Below are 19237 nucleotides of genomic sequence, written 5' to 3' on the forward strand. Positions count from 1 at the left end.
GGCAGGGGTTTAGCCGGGGGACCCAGGACGTCCAGATGACAGGAAACTAGAGCATGATTCAACCAGCAGAGAGGAGTAGTGAGAGGTTTGGAGATGGGGATGTCTGCTGAGATGAGAGCATTCAAGATGTGTCCGGCTAAGTGTGTCGGACCGGAGGGAAGAATGGAGAGGGAAAGCGAGTCACAGAGGCTGCAGAAGAGTCCAGAGGCCGCATCAGGGTAGTCAAGGTGAATATGGAAGTCTCTGAGGAGGAGAAGCTTGGAAGTGGAGGCCAGGATAGAAGAGGTGAGGTCAGACCACAATGAGAGGAACAGGGAGACTGGGCCAGGGGGCCTATAGATGGGGGTCGGAGTCAGCGAGCGGATAGGCGAGCCACGAAGCCTGCAGACAAGGCATTCATAGGAGGAGTAGGACTGAGTGGGTATGATAGTAGCAGGGAAGAACCAAGGGTACTCTGCCCCCGGACCGGTTAGGTCTGGTTTTAGAGAGGATTGTGTAGCCTTCTGGGAGGATAATGTCAAAACTTGTGACAGAGCTAGCCGTGAACCACATCTCGGTAAGAGTGAAGACATCGAGGTGAAGGTCTTCAAGGAAGTGGCAGATATCAGAGGAGTGTTTGACAGCAGAGCAAGTGTTGAGGGTAGCTAAGTGGAGCTGGCTGCCACTTTTGAAAGTCTTCCGAAGGGGGGTACAGGAATGTGGCACACCCGTCGGTAGTGGCAGAAGGCCAGAGGGGTGGCAGAAGGAGGGGTGGCAGGAGAAGGGAGGAAATTGATGAGAGACAGAAGATGCCTTTAAAAAAGGAGGAGGTTGGGTTGAGAGCCCTGGACCATGACAGTGCCATACCGGTAGACATTAATGATGGCCTTAGAGGAAAGGAGGTATGTCAAGAGCACTTCCCAACGGGTGCCACCGTTAATGGGAGAGGAAGAGTAGCAGTTCACAATACCAGGGATAACGACTCCCTTGCCCTGCCTTTCTTAGGCTCTATTTCACAGTTCACAACACCAGGGGGAAATTACTTCCTTCCCCTGGCCTTTCTTAGCAAACAAAGACCGAATTGTGATAAGGGTCCCTCGCCTTGGTTTCTCTTCTTTCTCCAGCTCTACTTGGTGTACTCTCCGGCCAAGCACGTAAAGGGGTGTGTAACCTTTTCTTGTGGGTGCGGCTTCCAGACCCATGCTTCTCTATGACTTGTTTTTGGCAGACCTGGTTCACTCTCTTTGCTGGTACAACAACAAAGAAAACAACTTCCAGTGTGCTCTCTTTCACTATTTACTTTGGGAGTGGTTTGTGACCAACCACTGTGCAGAGGAAGATGATTCCTGATGTACTCTTTCTCACTTTTGACTATGGCTTTCACCCTCAGTTCTTATCCAAACTTTCTTCCTCTCCTGTTACCTGTTTCTTTGTATCTCTTCACCGGATCTCTGCAGGGCCGCAGGTATTTTTTTACACTGCTCTTCTTTGCTTTCAGTGATCCTGCGCCACTCTGCGGCTGGACATTGTTGGTGGCCACAGCGTTGTTCTCTGGACACCGGGTCCAGCCGCTTTGGGTTACCCCAACATCTTTCAGCCCCCAGCTCTACTTCAGAGTTGCTCCATGCCACCGGGACAAGGGTTCCCCCTTTTAGCCTCCTGGTTTGGGGAGCGGGTTGCTCGCCGCTTACTTGCCATTCACACGTTGAACTTCCTGGGCTGGACTGCCTCTACTGCTGGCTCTCTTCATGGAGCCCTTCATCTATTTTTATACCGGCTGGTTAGCAATGGTTGGCCTAATATACTAAGTCCCTTTTCAGTGTCTTTGTCCTTTCCATTGTTATTCCTTTGTGCCTCCTCCTCGTCCCAGTACTTCTATTATTACTCTCACTTGGGTAGTCCATGTTCTTCCTCGTCTCGGTAGAAGTGAAGTCTCTGGACCTACATGGGTTGGATTGGAATAGGACTGGGATTTACAAGTTGGGGAGATGTATAGGGTGGTGGGTGAGGGTTATAATGCCACTTCTCCTTTGGATGTTCGTCCTTGGACCTAGAGGGGGAGTCTCCCCGTGAGATCTTCCTACTGAGTACCACCCCCAAGGGGACTAAAACCTCACCTCCCTAGCTTTATAGGAAGGGGCTCCCTCTAGGAGAGAAGTGACAACATCTATGGATTTGTCACATTAGACACAAACACTCACAGCAGAGCAAGAGGTAACTAAGGAGCATAAAGTACTGAGCCTTGAGATTTGGTTTTTGGGTAGATGATGATGCATTACTTACCGTAAAAGCATTTCTGATTGTTGTATCTGCTTAGATTCACATGCTGTGCATAGTCCGACATCCAGTGGTCACCGCGGAGTATTGCATTTTGTTTTTCGTAGTCGAAAAGGGGACGTCGACAAGGTGTGTCTGTAACACTATCCCTACGTGCAGTGTACCCACAATCCCTCACGCGTCGAGGTCCCTCTGTTTTTATTTTTTCTGCCCTGAGGGAGCCTTCTATACTTGAGTGAGTACAGAAAAGAGAGAGAGAGATGTAGAAAGATGTCTATGTTCCTTCCATCCGAGCGGGGAGGAAGGGTGGGCGCATGTGAATCTAAGCAGGTACAACCATCAGAAATGCTTTTACGGTAAGTAATGCATTGTCTTCTGATGCTTGTTAATCTGCTTAGAATCACATGCTGTGCATAGACTAGCGAGCAGTACACGGAGTTGGAGGCGGGAATGTGAGAAGGAACAGTAGAGAAAAGATGTCTTAATACTGCTTGTCCCACCTGGGAATCAGATTTAGATTGAGCATCTAGACAGTAGTGTTTTTTAAAGGTGTGTACAGAACTCCAGGTTGCCGCTTTACAAATGGACTCGAGGGGAACGTTTGCAATGAATGCTATGGATGCCCCAGTGCCTCGAGTAGAGTGTGCTCTTGGCTTGAAGGGTAGTTCTCTCTTAGCAAGAGTGTAACAGAGAGTGATGCATTGAACAATCCATCTAGATATAGTGGACTTTAAGACTGCATCTCCTCCTCTTCCTGCTGCCACCGAAACAAAGAACTGATTAGTCTTTCTCAGTGGCCTGGTCCTTTCCATATAAAACATGACAGCTCTGCGCACATCGAGTGTATGCAGGCTCCTTTCTCCCAAATTGGAAGGGTTTTGAAAGAACGTTGGTAGTTCTATTGACTGGTTGACATGGAATTTCGATATGAATTTCGGTGCAAACCTTGGGTGTGTGCGTAGAACCACCTTATCTTTGTGAACTGTTACGAAGGGGTCTAGAATAGAAAGAGCCTGTAGTTCACTTACTCTCCTAATGGAGGTGATAGCTATTAGGAAAGCAGTCTTAAGAGTGAGGTCTTTAAGAGTTGCCTTGTGCATGGGTTCATAGGGTGAGCCCATGAGCCTGGTAAGTACCACATTAAGGTCCCAGTCTGGAGCTGGGTTTGCTATCGGAGGGTGTATTCTCTTTACCACCTCCATGAAGGCTTTAATAACTGGGACTTTCCACCATGACACCTTAAGTTGAGAGGTGGTGTATGCAGAAAGTGCCGCTAGATGGACTTTAATAGAATTGAACACTAGACCTGAGTCCAGTAAATGGGTCAGGTAAAGGACAATTTGTGTGGGAGAGCAGTGGACTGGGTTGATGCTCTTACCTCTACACCAGATAACAAATCTCTTCCACTTGCTAGAATAGCAGTGACGAGTGTTGGGTTTTCTAGCTTCTCTGAGAATGTCCATGCATCTCTGAGGGAGTCGTAAATGGCCAAATTCTATGACCTCAGGAGCCAGGGAGCTAAGTTCATGTTCTGTGGGCATGGATGTAGTGTCTTGCCCCTGTCCTGTGACAGCAAGTTGTATGGGCAGGGCAGTTTTACTGGTGGGAATAGGGACATCTCCATCAGGTGCGCAAACCATGGTTGGCGGGCCCACATCGGGGCTATCAGAATCATGGTGACTGATTCTTGGTGCATCCTGTGCACTATTTTGTTCAGCAGAGGAGTCGGGGGAAAAGCGTAAACAAATTTCCCTGACCATGGTATCCAGAGACCGTTCCCCTTGGAGCGGTTCTTTGGGTATCTGGAGGCGTAATCTAGGCATTGTGAGTTCCCCAGAGTTGCGAAGAGGTCTATTTCTGGGAAGTCCCATTGTGTGAAGATGTCGAAGGCGATGTCTTCGTGTAATTGCCATTCCTACTCTGAGGGCAGAGGAAAGTCTCTGCTGAGTTCGTCTGCTAGCAGATTGAGTTCCCCTGGTACATGGCTGTGGTGCTGTCCGTGAGGACCATCACTGTCTTCCCTTGTAGGTGTGTCTGGAAGGCTTTTAGTGCCTTGAACACCGCAAGTAGTTCTAATAAGTTTATGTGTTTGGACACTACGCTCAGAGTCCAGACTCCGTGAGCAGTCTGATGGGATAGGTGAGCCCCCCATCCTGTGAGGGATGCGTCTGTGGTTAGAGTGGCTTCCACTGCGGGGGTGGCGAATGGTTTCCCTATTACCAGGTTTTCCTTCGACCACCACCGTAGCGAGAGAACCAAGGCCTGCGAGACCACCACTAGATCGTCCCATTGTCTGCTGGCCTGACACCACTGGCTGTTGAGCCACCCTTGCATTGGGCGCATGCGCAGGCACGCGTGATGTACCAAATAAATATATGACGCCATCATTCCAAGCAAGCGCATTGCTTTGCGTACCGTCACCTCTCGACCGGCCACATATTGAGGGATCTGAAAAAGCATATTTTGGACCCTCTCGTTGGAGGGGAAGACGAGGCCGTCCCTTGTTCTAATTAGAGCCCCTAGGAATTGTTTGACTTGGCTGGGCTCTAAGCTGGACTTTTTCTCGTTGATGGAGAAGCCCAGTTGGAACAAAAGGTCTACTGTCTTCTGGGTGTTTGAGAAGCAGGTCTCGTAGGACTCCCCTGTTATGAGCCAATCGTCGAGGTAAGGGTATACCGGTATGGACCACCTGCGCAGCTGGGCCGCTGCCACTGCCAGTACCTTCGTAAATACCCTTGGTGCAGACGCTATGCCGAAGGGTAGCACTCTGAACTGGTAGTGTTTGCCCTCTATCATGAACCTGAGGTATTTTCTGTGCGCTGGCAACATTAAAATATGAAAGTATGCATCTTTCATGTCTAGTGTTGTCATGTAGTCCCCCTGAGATAGCAGGGGAATTACCTCCTGTAATGTTACCATACAAAATTTCTGAGGTTTTACAAATTTGTTCGCTGGGTGCAGATCTAGTACAGGGCGCATGGTTAGGTCCTTTTTGGGTACAAGGAAGTACACTGAATAAATACCTTCCATTACCTGAGATAGGGGCACGACTTCTATTGCTCCTTTCTGTAGCAGCTGTTCTACTTCTTGCAGGAGGATGATGAGGTGGTCTGGAGACAGGCGTCTTCCCCTTGGAGGTCTGTAGGTGGGGGACCGATTGAACTCTATACAGTACCCGTGGGCTACGGTTGATAATACCCACCGGTCTCATGTTATTCCCTCGCATGCTGATAGGAATTATGTTATCCGGCCCCCAACCGGAGACGCATGGGAGGGGACCCGGACTTTCGGGTCATTTGGTGTTACTTGCCGGGGTGCCTCTGTGTCTAGAGCCCCGGCCTCCGCCCTTGCCGCGGCGTTGTCCTCTTTGGTTATATTGGTTACTGGAACCCTGATTTGAGGGCCAGTTGCCCGAGGTGTATTGCTGTTGCTGCTGCTGCTGTTGGCGTTGGCCACGAAAAAAGCGCTTGTTTCCAAATCCTCGCCTGTTTGGAGGCTTTGAGATTTGGTCTAAGGTTTTTATGGTGTCGAATTCCTTCTTCGCATTTTCCAGCGTGTTGGCTTATTAATGAGTGACGCCTGCGTTTCTGCCGTGAAACCGGAATTGCGAAGCCAGACGTGCCGCTTCAGTAGAATTCCCTGCACCAAAGAGCGGCCAGCAGTTTCTGCCGCATCAAGAGTGTTTTTAATGATGCTCTGGTTGACCAGAGCTCCTTCTGTAACTGTAGCCAAAAGGTGTGTTCTTAGAGGTTCAAGGGCTTCTTCGATGTCCTGTTTGAGTTTTCCCCATTGAGCATCGGTGTAGCTTGCCAACAATGTATTATTATTGGCAATTCTAATTGAAAACGCTGCCGAGGCAGAAATTCTTTTGCCCAGGGCATAATGTTTTTTCCCCTCCTTGTCTGGGGGTGCCTCGCTGGTTGACAGTGGAACCCCAGCCCTCTTCCTTGTGTTAGTAACCACTAAGGAGTCTGGGACTGAGTGACCCCTGATATATAATGGGTCTGACTGAGAGGGTGAGACCAATTTCTCTATCCTTGGATTGACCCCTCTTACCAGCGCGTGGGTGGACAGCGATGGGGTGAGTCATCTTTTAACTGAGGCGAGGATAGGGATGGTTTGACTAGTGGGAGGTTTTTCCTTAATAATCCTTTCGATTAAATCAGTATCTGGGGTGACCTCCCCAGTTTCTACTTCAAAATGTGCTGCTGCCTTCTTCAGTAACGCATTGAAGGTGGGCTGATCGTCTACTGGAGATGGGTTCCTGACCGGTGTGGTCTGAGGAGAAGAAATGTCTATAATTTCGGGGTCTGTAGACCCTGATGGTGACTGCCAGGGCTGTGCGCCTTCTTCACCTGGGTACTCCCCGTAGCTCTCTTCACTTACATGAAAAACATCTTCCTCCTGTAGGTCTTCATTATACACAAATTCATCCTCTCCCTGGAAGTGAGGATCCTCTTCAGTGAGGTCGTAAGAGTCCATGTCTTCCTGTAGGGGGTTAAAGTGCTTTGGGTATTTAGCCCTTGGCCCCTCCTCGGGTACCTCCGTTGGCCTCTTGGGTGTCCTATTTTCTGGGATGGCCATGAACCTGTCTAGCTTGTCCATACATGACTGGAACCTCTCTACAGTCCAGTAAGGTAGGCGAGAGTGGTCTGGGAGTGAAAAGGGAGGTTCCTCTCCTTGCAGTTGCCTAGTTCTGTCCCATAGCGTCGAAGATAACGTCCCTTCGCCTTCTGAGAAACCTTCTTGCTGGTTAGGGTCTTCTGTCGACGGTGGGAGCTGTCCCAGCCTACCCTCCGGTGTCCTCTGCGTTTCTTTGGCCCTGTGAGCGGTTTTCGACGTGTTATCCGCAGTCCGTCTCTGGCCGTCCTTCGAAGCTACATGCGCAAGGCTTTCGGAGAGCAGTTTCTCCGTCGAGGGATCGCGCGCCGTCGCGCTAGTCAGTGTCGAGTCTTTACTGGCGACGTGCGCACTCTTGCGAGGCACGTCTCCTGAGGATTTGGGGTTACCGCCCTTATTTATAGAAAGCCCAGTCGCCAGCTGCGGAAGTGGTTGCGGGGAGGGCTTGCGACCCTTACGTTCGGCGGAAGGCGCCGGTGGACCCGACGCCTCCGTTGACGCTATGGCTGCTTTCGTCTTCGACGAATGAGTGCCGTGGGGTATGTGCTTGTGTGTTTTTCTGTGTTCGTCCTTGTCGCCGGGGTGTTCATCACCATAAGCGGGGCATGAGCCGGGCTTGCCGGGGACGGACGACGACGAGGAGCGGGAACGCTCCTTCGAGAGGTCTACAACCTCCGTAGCGGAGGTCGTGTAATCACTTTGCTCGTCACATTCGGCGACGGCGGCAGCTGGCGAGGAGGCAGACCTATACATCGCATAGCCTGCCCAACTTTTGACCCTGCTGTCTTTTAATGTTTTGGGTTTCAATAACTTACAGGCTCCACAGCTGTCCTCTTTGTGATCGAGGGGAAGCAACTGTTACACTGTTTGTGCTTGTCCTTCCAGGTAAATTTGCCCTTGCAGCGCGGGCAAAACCTAAAGGGAGTCCTCTCCATAGCTGAGGATATGAAATGTGATTACGACCTCGAAAGAGAGGGAGGGGAAAGAGAAAGGCATTCTTAGAGTGAAACAAAGAAATGACCACACAACCCCGCTCTCCCTACTGTGTTAGGCCAGCGAGGCAGCGCCGAAGGATCTCCTCCGCTCGTCCCTCCGTCGAAGATCTTGCTCGCAGAGACCGCTTCAACGTCGAGGGGGGGGGGGAGATCTATGTATATGGTATTATATAGTAAACGACCAAGGTCGAGGAATTATTTTGCAATGTCTCTCGAGGAGCTCCACATAAAGGCGACCAATAACTGGGCGGAAAAAAACAATCTGAGGGACCTCGACGCGTGAGGGATTGTGGGTACACTGCATGTCACTATAGGGATAGTGTTACAGACACGCCTTGTCGACGTCCCCTTTTCGACTACGAAAAACAAAATGCAATACTCTGCGGTGACCACTGGATGTCGGACTATGCACAGCATGTGATTCTAAGCAGATTAACAAGCATCAGGAATGAATTTATATGGAATTCACCCCAATGAGATGTTGCACATGACCAAGTATGTACACTCCCACTGCCACACACTTGTGCACCACTCTTCAAATTGTGTTCAAAGGTAGTTTTACCACTGAGTGGATGCACAATACCTGCATATAGTACGCCGTAGGTCCATATCAGTGGTAATGACATTAATGCTCCTAGGTTTTGGCCACATGGCAGCACAATTAATCTGTATATTAACAGATCTTGATGTGACCAGAACGGATGCAAAGTGAGCTCAGACCCAAATCTCAGTCTCACTAAATTTGAAAAGAGAAGACTAAAACATTTGAGTATGTAAACTCTTACCGTCGCTTTTAATGAGGAAGAGCATAATGAAGAACAAAACACAGTAGATGTGTTTAGTTCAATATGAAATGTAGATATGTTATGAAGATGCAGGCAATAGCAGGGATGCCAGTATTATGGGCTCAGTCTCATATGAGACCATCTCCCTGCACTGAAAGCAAAAGGCATGAAAATACTAAAGCAGAACATTTACTTACCATTTACGTCCAAGATGTGCTTGGCAATGAAAGTGCCCATCAGACTGCTAACTTTGCACTTATAAACTCCGGTGTCACTCTTATTGAGGAAGAGGAAGACAAGATTATTCTCCTGCTGCCTGGACTGGGGTGGAAGCTCACCTCCCTCCTTCTCCCATATGTAGGTTTGTGGGCTGGAATCAGAGAAAGCCATGATCAGAAATAAAAGTTGAAATAGATCAGCACAAAATGCTAAATGAAAAACCAACATAATGGATTCCACTATTTCAATACTATCTGTGAGATGCAGCATACTTAGCCCCCGTCCCCACAGCCCCTCAGAATCTGAACCCCATTTCATTGGACAAGCAACACTACACATCCATACAGATCCGTCTCTTCAATCTAGATCTGGAGGACAGCTAATTCCCCCTCCTATCACAAGCTCACAGGACACCACAGAGACAAAAACACCACCACTCAGATGAAGAGCAGAAAAAAAGAAAAAGAAGACTCCAGTGCTGGCCTGCCATGTGGGTATTAATGGGAGAAACCTGCATGTCTGTCTGCCCTGCATAAACCGACTTCCAATTTCATCACAAGCCACAAGCAAGTTAAATGTACCCCCACTCCCACAAACTACAATATCATACCATACTGCTGCACTCCTCACCTTTTCCCCTGTTGACAAGACCACACACAGGTTGAAAGTGCTAGACTGCTTTAGGCCTGTGAAATGTATCATTTGTCCTCACTAGCTAAACTGACTATCCCCTAATATGCCCTCGTTCAGGCTCATCAGGGACACTCATACTGTATCTGCGTCGAGAGAGCTTTGGCCTCTCAGGGCTAAGTTACATCAAACGCAGGGTTTGAAACTGAGGGAAGCATGAGTTCCGCAAAGCCTGACTCCCTTAAAAACAGAAAAGATGATCAGCGTCCCATACGGCGGCTCTGAGCGCTAATAGTGATTGATACTGCTTTCAAGGGCGCAGAAGACTGGGACGCTGGCCAACCTGGCTCAGGCCTAAGGGCCGTTGGCGGTCCTGCCCTCTCCCAAAACTGGTATTTAACACTAAATTGAAAACAGTCGATTCCAATAACAGACAAGGGCCATCTTGTCCACCTGAAGTTGACAATTACCCTGCTTGTCGCAACACCATACTATGTACTTAGTTTCAGATTATGACTTTTCTTGAACATGTGAACATTTTGATTTATGAAGCTTCTCCTCATGCAGCAAATTATGGGTCAAGCATACAATATTTGGGACACTGCCCTATGTAACACTAACTGCACCCAGCTGCACAGAGGCTAGCACTGAAAACTGTTTTTCGAGTTATTTTGTCATATCTATATGCATTTGTGTCCATTCATGCAGCTAACCTTTACACGTTACAGACACTGATTTTTTATTTTACATTTTTTTTAATAAGGTGCTTGGTTTTTAAATACACTTTTCATCTATACGAAACAGATAATAGATCAAACAGTGAACAATAAAACAATCCCAATTACACAATCTTAACATCAGAGTTAAGAACGGCATATGTTATTCGTTATTCATTGTATTCATTGAACCATACAAAACATTTGTTCGTAATTTGCACAGTAGAAAAAAGGAAAAACAATTTAATAGGTAAACCACTTTCTCACAAACTCTAGGTACAATATTAAGCTCACGCAAGACATCTTTGAAAAATTGGATCAGTGCTATTACCATTTTCAGAAGTTCTCCCATGTAAAACAACATCCACCAATCTTCTGAACTGTTAGTTTTACACTTTTCAAAAAGTGTTCCCAAACTGTTGTGTGCGCTTAGCAGTCAGACGCTTACACTTAAAAAATTTGACGCAAAGCTTCATTAGAGACTTCACTATTGGAGTACCTACAACTCGGATCAGCTCTATCCCACTACCTCCTAAATATTAAAATCTCTTTGGTCAAATACAAGTTTAAACGAAAACATGAGTTCTATAAAAACAGCACAGAAAATTCTCTAAGATATTTTGGCAGAGTGGTGTGTACTCTATTTTCCATCAAGGAGTCCTGATTGTTCTTCAGTTGTGATCTTTGAGTCAATGTTTCCTCCCAATCTCTCCTCCAAAGTTTCAATTTAACAGCATTTGGATTTTTACGCAAAGTTTCCTCTGTGAGGCCCAAATCTTTCACTATTTGTTAGGATGCAATTTGCCATGCCCTTAAAATCGAGACCCTAGGGGAAGATAACGATTACTTTAAAACTTATAGCAAACATCGAAGTCCCATGTTGAAGGCGCAAGATTCTCCTCCAGAATAAGCCCTCAAGCTTTGGCCAAACCAAAAATGCATTTGCAAAGAAAACCTGAGAGCCATAGATGTGAATCGCCACTGTTTTCATTTTATAAAAATCTACTAATGGCTTTATAGAAAAATGAAAATACCTTTTGAGTACGATTGAGCCTTGCGCGGACACATTTTTAGTTTTCATCCTCAATTGCGCAATTCTCAGTGCATCGTTCAAACTAATACTCAGCAACATACCCAAATAGGTAAACAAGTGTACAATATCAATTGGCTCACCTCTAAAGACCCAAGTTGGAGTTTTCAAGCTCTTGCCTTGTGTCCTTTGCAATATCATAATCTTGGTCTTATTTTATGTCTTGGGTGCAAATAACTTCTGGTGACATTAAAAATATTAGTAAATTAAGTTTTGTTTTTAGAAGAAAAATTGTTTTATTGTAGTTTATTTTCTTTAAATAGAATTTCACAATTCTAAGCAACATATCACATACCCCACTACACCTTGTTAAATATTAAAGTGTTTTTTTTTATGCACATCGCTAACTCTGAGCAACCAGTCTTGTAAGATTAGATTAACACCTATGCAATCATTAAACACTGCGGTCTAACTGTCCATTTACCAGAAACACCTTTTTACATGGACGTAATGCAGGCATGCTAATTAACTCCTGTGATAGTTGTGCCACAAAATCTCTAAACAGCCATCAATCTGACCAAACTAAACCATGCTTTGTTACTTTAACATTTTAGGTTGTTATAAATACAACAGACTCCAAATGGCAAAAAGTGTCTGTCCACTTTGGGAGCAGATGCACCATGTTAAGGAGGGCCTCTGCACACAAAGTTGTTGCCTAATTTTTGTGCAGTGACACCAGTGAAGGAATTCACCTTGTCGCTCTACGATCATACCCTCACACTGCAAAATATACATCCCCAGTAACAACTCTTTCGCAAGGCATAAAATAAGCAGTTGTGCATAGCAATTTGCTATCAATTATGTAGGTTTGCTAATTAAATGGACACTTGTGTAGCAAAACTAGCTGTTTAAGTTACCCTGTTCAATGAGAGCACAGCTCACTCAGCATTTCTCTCTTGCCTCTCTCCATTCTCTTTTCACTGTTCACTGCAAGTTCAAAGGGGCTAATGTAGAGAGAATGCTGCAGTATCCCACTCCTCCAATCTTAAGTGCCAAAGGCCTCTGTGGGAGTGGTAGGCAAGATTTTCTTTTTAAATAATTAACTAGGTGTAATTGGGATGATACTTTTATTACGTTAACTATATCCTGTCTGACAAAGACCAGTATGTGTTAACTTTCTTTTAAAAGAGTCATGTAATTCCTTCTTAAAAGTTGTTACATAATGCATTATTGTGGTATTGCTACTGTAAAACACTGTTTTGTCTTCAAGCTTTGCAGAAAAATGTAGGTTATGTGAGAAACCTGGAGGTGTCATCCAGGTGGCCAGAACACGGTCATAGCTATTGGATCCAGTTCCTGGGGATGGACCAGTGAGGGAGGATCACCTGGATGGGGGGTCCTCGGGGAGTGGGAGTGGGACACCAATGGGTGAGATGCAGTATCCCCTTCCTTCAACACCTTTTCCCCATCCTCTCACATAGGACATTCAAACACACTAACCCCTCCCTTTTTTGACATGAACACTCTTTTGCCCCATGAAAGACAACAGACGAATCCCAAAGACGTGTATCTAACATGTCCCAATCCCAGCGTCAGGCAAAGTCAGGCAATTAACCTGAATCACACACACCTGACAGCCCTTTCCCCACAGGGATAAAAGGTGGAGCAAAAGAGCACTGGACAAGCAAGGCGAGCACAGCAGAGAGCACGACAGGATGGCTAATACAGGCATGGCAGTTCAAGAGAAAGACAAAGGTGGCGGGAATCGAGAGGGTGGCGAGGAGAGAAACAACCTTGCCTTTTTCACCCCAGGCTCGCTGACCCTTTGTGGAAGAGAACATAAGACTGCGAAGAATAGCACAAATGTCATCCAGCAGATGTCAAAGGTACACAAGGCAAGCCTACGCCGATAAGCACAAACGACGGATGCTAACGAAGTGGCAAGAATGAACCCGACCGAGGGATGCTAACAAAGAGGGGGCAAAGTCTAGAGGTCCCAAGGAACAGTGTGTTGACAGACGTGAACCGGGCCGAGGAATGTCCACAATCAACTGTTCTGAAAGACATTGAAATAAGTGACAGACAAAGAAGCCATAGTGAACCTGGAAGAGGGAGGCTGAAAGATTTGAGAGGGGTCAGCGTCCAGAAGAGGGGGACCCAAGCCATAGTGAACCAGGTGGAGGGAAGCTGAAAGATTTGAGAGGGGTCAGCGCCCAGAAGAGGGGGACCCACCAGTGAACTATTGTCACCCTAACAAACTTTCATTTGTTGAAGGAACTTTTTGTTTGAACTTTACTTTAGAACCTAACAGGCCCTCCACAGCGAGAGAACGTGGCTGTGCGGGGTCCTGATATCATTAAGGAACTTTCGAGGGATTTGCACCCAAAAGAGGGGAATCCCAGGGTGAAAGTCATCACCCAAACTCCATGGAAAAAAGAGACTGTTTATTTGTTTTGTTATTTGAATATGTCATGTCCTTGAAGGCAAGAGACTTTCAAGTGAAATGAGACTTGGCAATCGACGGCCCTGATAGCTGGAACGGAACTGTCATCTCGTGCTGGGGAAAGCTCGAGGGAATACTGTGCTCCAGGGTCCCACCTTACCCTGTGCTTAAAACATGGAGAAGGAAGACTCAGGCTATCGACTCCTGATATATTATTTGAGAACACTTCTTTCTTTCTTCTGAAAACTACCCCACATCCTTTTTGTATTCATTGTAAGGTTTGACAATGAAGATTCCCCCTGCTAATAGCGCAGGGAGCTCTTGATTCTATTAAAGACAAGGAGGCGAGCATTATGCTTCATCTTCTTATTTATTAGCTCTCCAGCAGTTTCAACACATCAAATAAAATGTCCATCTTTCTGATGAAACAAAACATTTTTTTTTTTCAAAACTTCCTTTCAAAAACTTCATTTCCCATCGACCTAGGCCCTGTTCCCAGTGTCCTGGTCATGTGACCTAGTCCTTCCTCTTCCTGTAACCTCCTCTTCTTTGACTGCTTTACAACTGCAATCGTAACCATTCCTGAACTGTCAACTTGTTCCGGAAAGTCTCTGAACTGTAGAACTGCAAAACGATCCCTCGCATTCAAACTTGCGACCTTGATCAATGCTTCCTGTTCTCTTCTTGAACGTACTCAGCCGTTCTTCTGATCTTCTCCTAAGACGGAAAGAACAGTACATGTTAGGGTGGCGGATACACACCCTATTCTGGGGGACAAACTTGTTATTCATTCAGTACATATCCTAGCATTACATTGTCATCCTTTATCACTCTCCCGTGTATCTAGGGCGGGAAATTAATGCTCGCCTCCTTGTCTTTAATAGAATCAAGAGCTCCCTGCGCTATTAGCAGGGGGAATCTTCATTCTATCTCAAGACGGAGGCGAGCATTATGCTTGTTCAAAGCTTCTTACCATATCTTCTGCCAGTGTGTTAATTGGCTTAAAGTAAAATGTTCTGAACATGTTATCACTCGCCCAATCGGCTGCTTTCAGAATATCCTGTAACGTTGCACCCTGCCGCAGTGCTTTGGATGCCCCTGCTCCTCGCACAGAGTGTGCTCCAAATTTCGCCATGTCTATCCCTGCTAGGGTCATAACTTCTCTAACCCATCTCGCTATAGTGGCTGTCGCTACGCCCTTATGCGGCTTCCTGCGCGCTATCAGTAACTGCTTCGTCCCCGACGGTCTCAGCTCAGCCGTCTTATTTACATACTCTCTTATGCATGCGGCTACGCACCATTTAGGATGATCCTGCATATACGGGTACGCTATTGATGAGGAATCTGTCTTCGTTCTCCTGGCCAGATGGAAAGTCACTCCGTCTGGTCCGTATACCATTTTGTCTATTTCTAATGCTCTGACATCTGCCACTCTTCTACATGAAATCATGCACAGAAGCATTGCTAACTTCTCCGACAGTCTTCCCAACGATAGGTATCTATTACTGGGCCAGTCTGCCAATAATCGAAGCACGACTGTTACGTCCCATAGAGATTTATACCTTGGCTGCCGTGGCTTTCTACATCTTATCCCTTTCAGGAGTCTGATCACTGCCACGTTCTCTCCCACTGGTACTCCTTCAATAGGCATATGACCTGCTGATATTGCAGATCTATATACCCCTATCGTGTGGTACGCTTTGCCGTCCTGCAGAGGTTCTGCTAGGAAATTCAGAATCTCTACTAGAGGGGCAGAAACGGGATGAAAACCTCTCCTTTTGCACCACCTTGACCATCTGTTCCATGCTGCGTCGTAGCTCCTTCGAGTCGACGGAGCCCATGACTCTGCGATGAGGCTCGCAGCTTGTGCCGAAATTCCCGGGAGATTCCAACGTCTCCTGCTATCCTTCACTCTCAGAGGGTGATACGACCCAGCTGGGTCCGTGAGAAGGTCTTCTCCTTGCGGCAACACTCGTGGATAGTCGGCTATCAGTTCCATCAATGCTGGGAACCAGACTTGCGACTTCCATATCAGGACTATTATTATCAGATTCGCTGCCTCCCTGCGAACTTTCGTTAAAGCTCTGCTTATCATTATAAAAGGAGGAAACGCATATACTGTCTGTCCTCTCCAATCTTGCAGAAAGGCATCTGTCCCTGCTGCTGCTGGGTCTAGCCTCCAGCTGAAAAATCTGCTCTTCTGAGCGTTCAGTCTGGACGCAAATAGATCTGCGTGAATCGGCCCCCAGAGCTTCTCTATCTGTTGGAAGGTTGCTCTGTCAGCCTCCAGTCGCTGGAGTCTGTTAGATGTCTGGAGTTCCAGTCTGCCACTACATTCTGGGCGCCTGGTAGATACTCTGCCGTCACTGCTGTTCCTGACTCCAGACAGGGGTGCCAGAAGTCCTTGGCTATCTCCGCTAACAATCTGGACTTCGTCCCACCTAAGTGATTTATGTATCTGACTGCTGAGATGTTGTCCATCTTCAGTAGTATACATGAATTTACTTTGTCCTTGGTGAAGGCCTTGATCGCAAAAGAGCCGGCCAAAAGTTCCAGGCAGTTTATGTGCAGCTTGAGCTCCTCCGAGCTCCATCTGCCTCCCGTTTGGAGTTCTCCACATCGAGCTCCCCAGCCTCCTCTGCTGGCATCCAATTCTATCACCATGTCAGGGCGGTCGCCGAAAATGGCTCTGCCGTTCCATACCTCCCTGTTCTGGAGCCACCACTCTAGCTCTGTTCTGGACTCTTGGTCTAGCGGCACTAGCTGATGGTAGTTGAGCCCTTGCTGAAGGTGTCTGATTTTCAGCCTCTGGAGCACTCGGTAATGTAGGGGCCCTGGGAATATCGCTTGGATTGACGCCGCTAGCAGGCCCACAATCCTTGCGATCGTTCGCAGCGATGCGGTCGGACTGGCGAGGCAGTTCCTTATTTCTCTTCGAATATCCCGGATCTTCCTGTTCGGCAGCTCCAGGGTCGCAGACCTGGTATCTATGATAAAGCCTAGGAATTCTATCCTCCTGGCTGGTACCGTCTCCGACTTCTCTTGGTTCACTAGGAATCCCAGAGAGGCCAATAGGTTCGCAACCCATCTGGTCTGGTATTGAAGCGCATTTTTGCTGCTTGCCATTATTAGGATATTGTCTAGATAGATGATGATCCGTATTCTTTTCTCCCTGATCGCTGCTGCTACTGGCCTCATCAGTTTCGTAAATGCCCAGGGAGCTGACGCTAGTCCGTACGGCATCGTGGCAAACTGCCATAATTGCCCGTCCCAGTTGAAGGCCAGGAAAGGCCGGTATTCCTGATCTACTGGGATCGTGAGATATGCGTCTTTCAGGTCTATTCTTGCGAGCCAGTCGCCCTGTCTGAGCGTGTCTCTCAGCTGGTGAGTCCCTTCCATCTTGAAGTGGTTGTAAACTACCCACTCGTTCAAGTCCTTCAAATTTATGACTGGCCTCACTTTCTCTTTTCTGTGGACCAGGAACATATTGCTTATGAATTTCGGAGCTACACATGGCTCGATGGCCCGTTTCTCCGCTAGGCTCTGTAGTTCTGTTTGCAACAAGTCTGTCTCTGCTCGCGCTGCTACTATTGATCTGGGGGCCTTGTACTGGATTGGGGTCTGTGTAAATTGTATGTGTAGGCCCCTGACTGACTGAAGCACCCAAGCGTCGCTGGAAAGCGCACGCCAGTTTTCCCAGTACTTCGCTGTCCTCCCCCCTACTGCAGGATAAGCAGATGTCCTCACCTGTTGGGGCGTACTTTCCTCTTCCTTGTCCTCTGCCTCACTTTCCTCTGAGGAAACGACCTCTGGGTTGGAAGAAAGTGTCTGGCTTCTTATCTTCCCAATAGTGTGCTCTGTTCGATTGAGGCCTTCTGGACGTCTGATAGCGACCGGTCGCTCGGCCTCTGAAGCGACCGGTCCCTCCAAAAACCCTGCTGGGAAAAATCTTTCTTATGGAGGCTTGTGCTTTCTCCAATGAGGTGTAGGTCCCTACGAACCTCCCCATCTCTTTTCCGAAAGTCTCACCGAACAGTAGCCCTTGCGCAGCTTCACCTGCCTCGTAAGAGGACAGGTCTCCCAACTTCTGATCTATTTTCAATAGCAGTCCTCTTCTGCGCTCCGAGGATATCGCACAGTTTGCGTTACCTAGCAGGCATACGGCTCTTTGAGCCCAGTTCGCCAGCACTTCCGGGTCAATTTCTTCCCCCGTATCCTTCGCTCGTTCTGCCAGGTCCATGATCTTGGCCAGAGGGCCCGCTAGATCCAGGACCTTCTCCTGGCAACTCCTCCAGGAGCTATCGATCCCTTTCCTAGGGTCTCTGTTCGATTTAGCCACAAAAGCTAGCATTTTAGGTTCCAATTCTGGTGCTTCTGTAACCTTTCCTGGGAGTTCAGGTCTGGGGCATTCCGCCCTCATCCTTTGCCTCACTTCCTTTTCCAGAGCCTTGCGCAGCCTCTGCGTCATGTATCGTGCCACTCTTGGGGAGGGCGCCCATTCCGGGGATCTCGGGTTTCTAATCTCCTCCGGCTGAAACATATCTGAGGTCTCCTCTTCTATATTGTTCAATTTTCTCAGTCTCTTTTTCGGAGGCGGTAAACTCCCTTCATCTCTGTCCTTATCCCCTTCCTCTTGCGAGGATGTCGGAGATTCCACGGGTTCCTCTTCTTGAGGGACCTCCTCTCCCGTGTCTCCCATATTCTCTTCCCCTGGGTAGGGGGTCATGAGGCTCGGCACCCCCGACTTGGACATGAAGGCTTCTTTCAGCCTATTGAAAGCGTTGGTCGCCTCTGGGGCCTTTGGATTCGCCCCTTCAAATTGGCCCGGGGGGTCAGAAGAGTTTGTGATCTTCCGGGCCTTAATACACCCCTGAGGGCTCTCCGGCGCGGCCCTGGTGGACGTGCTTGCTATTGGTGTGGTGCTTCTGTCTTTTTGACTCAGGAATGTCTCAATCGTCTGCAGGCGTTCCTGCAGGGGTCTAACTCCTAGAGCCACTGCCTCTATGAGTGATTCGCCCAATACGTCTTTGAAGCTTTGAGCCAAGTCTTCAGAGTATGTGGCTTCCTGCTCCTCCTCACTCCATTCAAATTCAGCCATGGTATGTGCTGGTAGGTGCCTGATAGTACCTGGACAGGTGTAGTGGCACGTCCACTTCTCACTCTCCTCTCTTGAGGCTGCACCTGGCTGCCAAGCAGCTTCTTTATCCTTCAGTGTAAGCACTGAGTTCACAATACGCTCTTTATCTGAGCTGAGGACGTATTTATGTATTTAAACGTCATAGAAGCGTGTAATCTGCTTCTCCGGTAATGTTTTACGATCTGTCACTGCAGGGAGAGCGGGGCGCAATGCCCGCGAAGCGTTTAGCCCCTCCTTCCCAAGGGAGGGGACCTCGCGCTCCCTCACTCTATTCGCCGTGTTCTTCTGCTTTACGCCCCGCCTCCGCGAGGGTGGGGGCCGGGTGAGCGTTTCTCCCTCCGATGCTCATACGCGTCTGGGCACTGACTCCGCCCCCGTGAGGGTGGGGGCTCGCGCTCCTTCGCGC

At 47.9% G+C, this 19237-nt stretch overlaps 1 protein-coding gene across 3 annotated transcripts in view; it reads right to left on the reverse strand.

Annotated features, from left to right (window-relative positions):
* Positions 1 to 19237, reverse strand: part of CADM3 (cell adhesion molecule 3) — a 1437124-nt gene that overhangs the window by 554210 nt on the left and 863677 nt on the right. For all 3 annotated transcript variants that reach the window (XM_069635417.1, XM_069635418.1, XM_069635416.1), the window contains exon 7: positions 8854 to 9026. In XM_069635417.1, the coding sequence (XP_069491518.1) occupies positions 8854 to 9026 (173 nt within the window). The remainder of the gene's footprint in view (positions 1 to 8853; positions 9027 to 19237) is intronic.

This window comes from Ambystoma mexicanum, chromosome 1q (genome assembly GCF_040938575.1).
Source record: "Ambystoma mexicanum isolate Mex_15411 chromosome 1q, UKY_AmexF1_1, whole genome shotgun sequence".
In the NCBI taxonomy this organism is placed as follows: Eukaryota; Metazoa; Chordata; class Amphibia; order Caudata; family Ambystomatidae; genus Ambystoma; species Ambystoma mexicanum.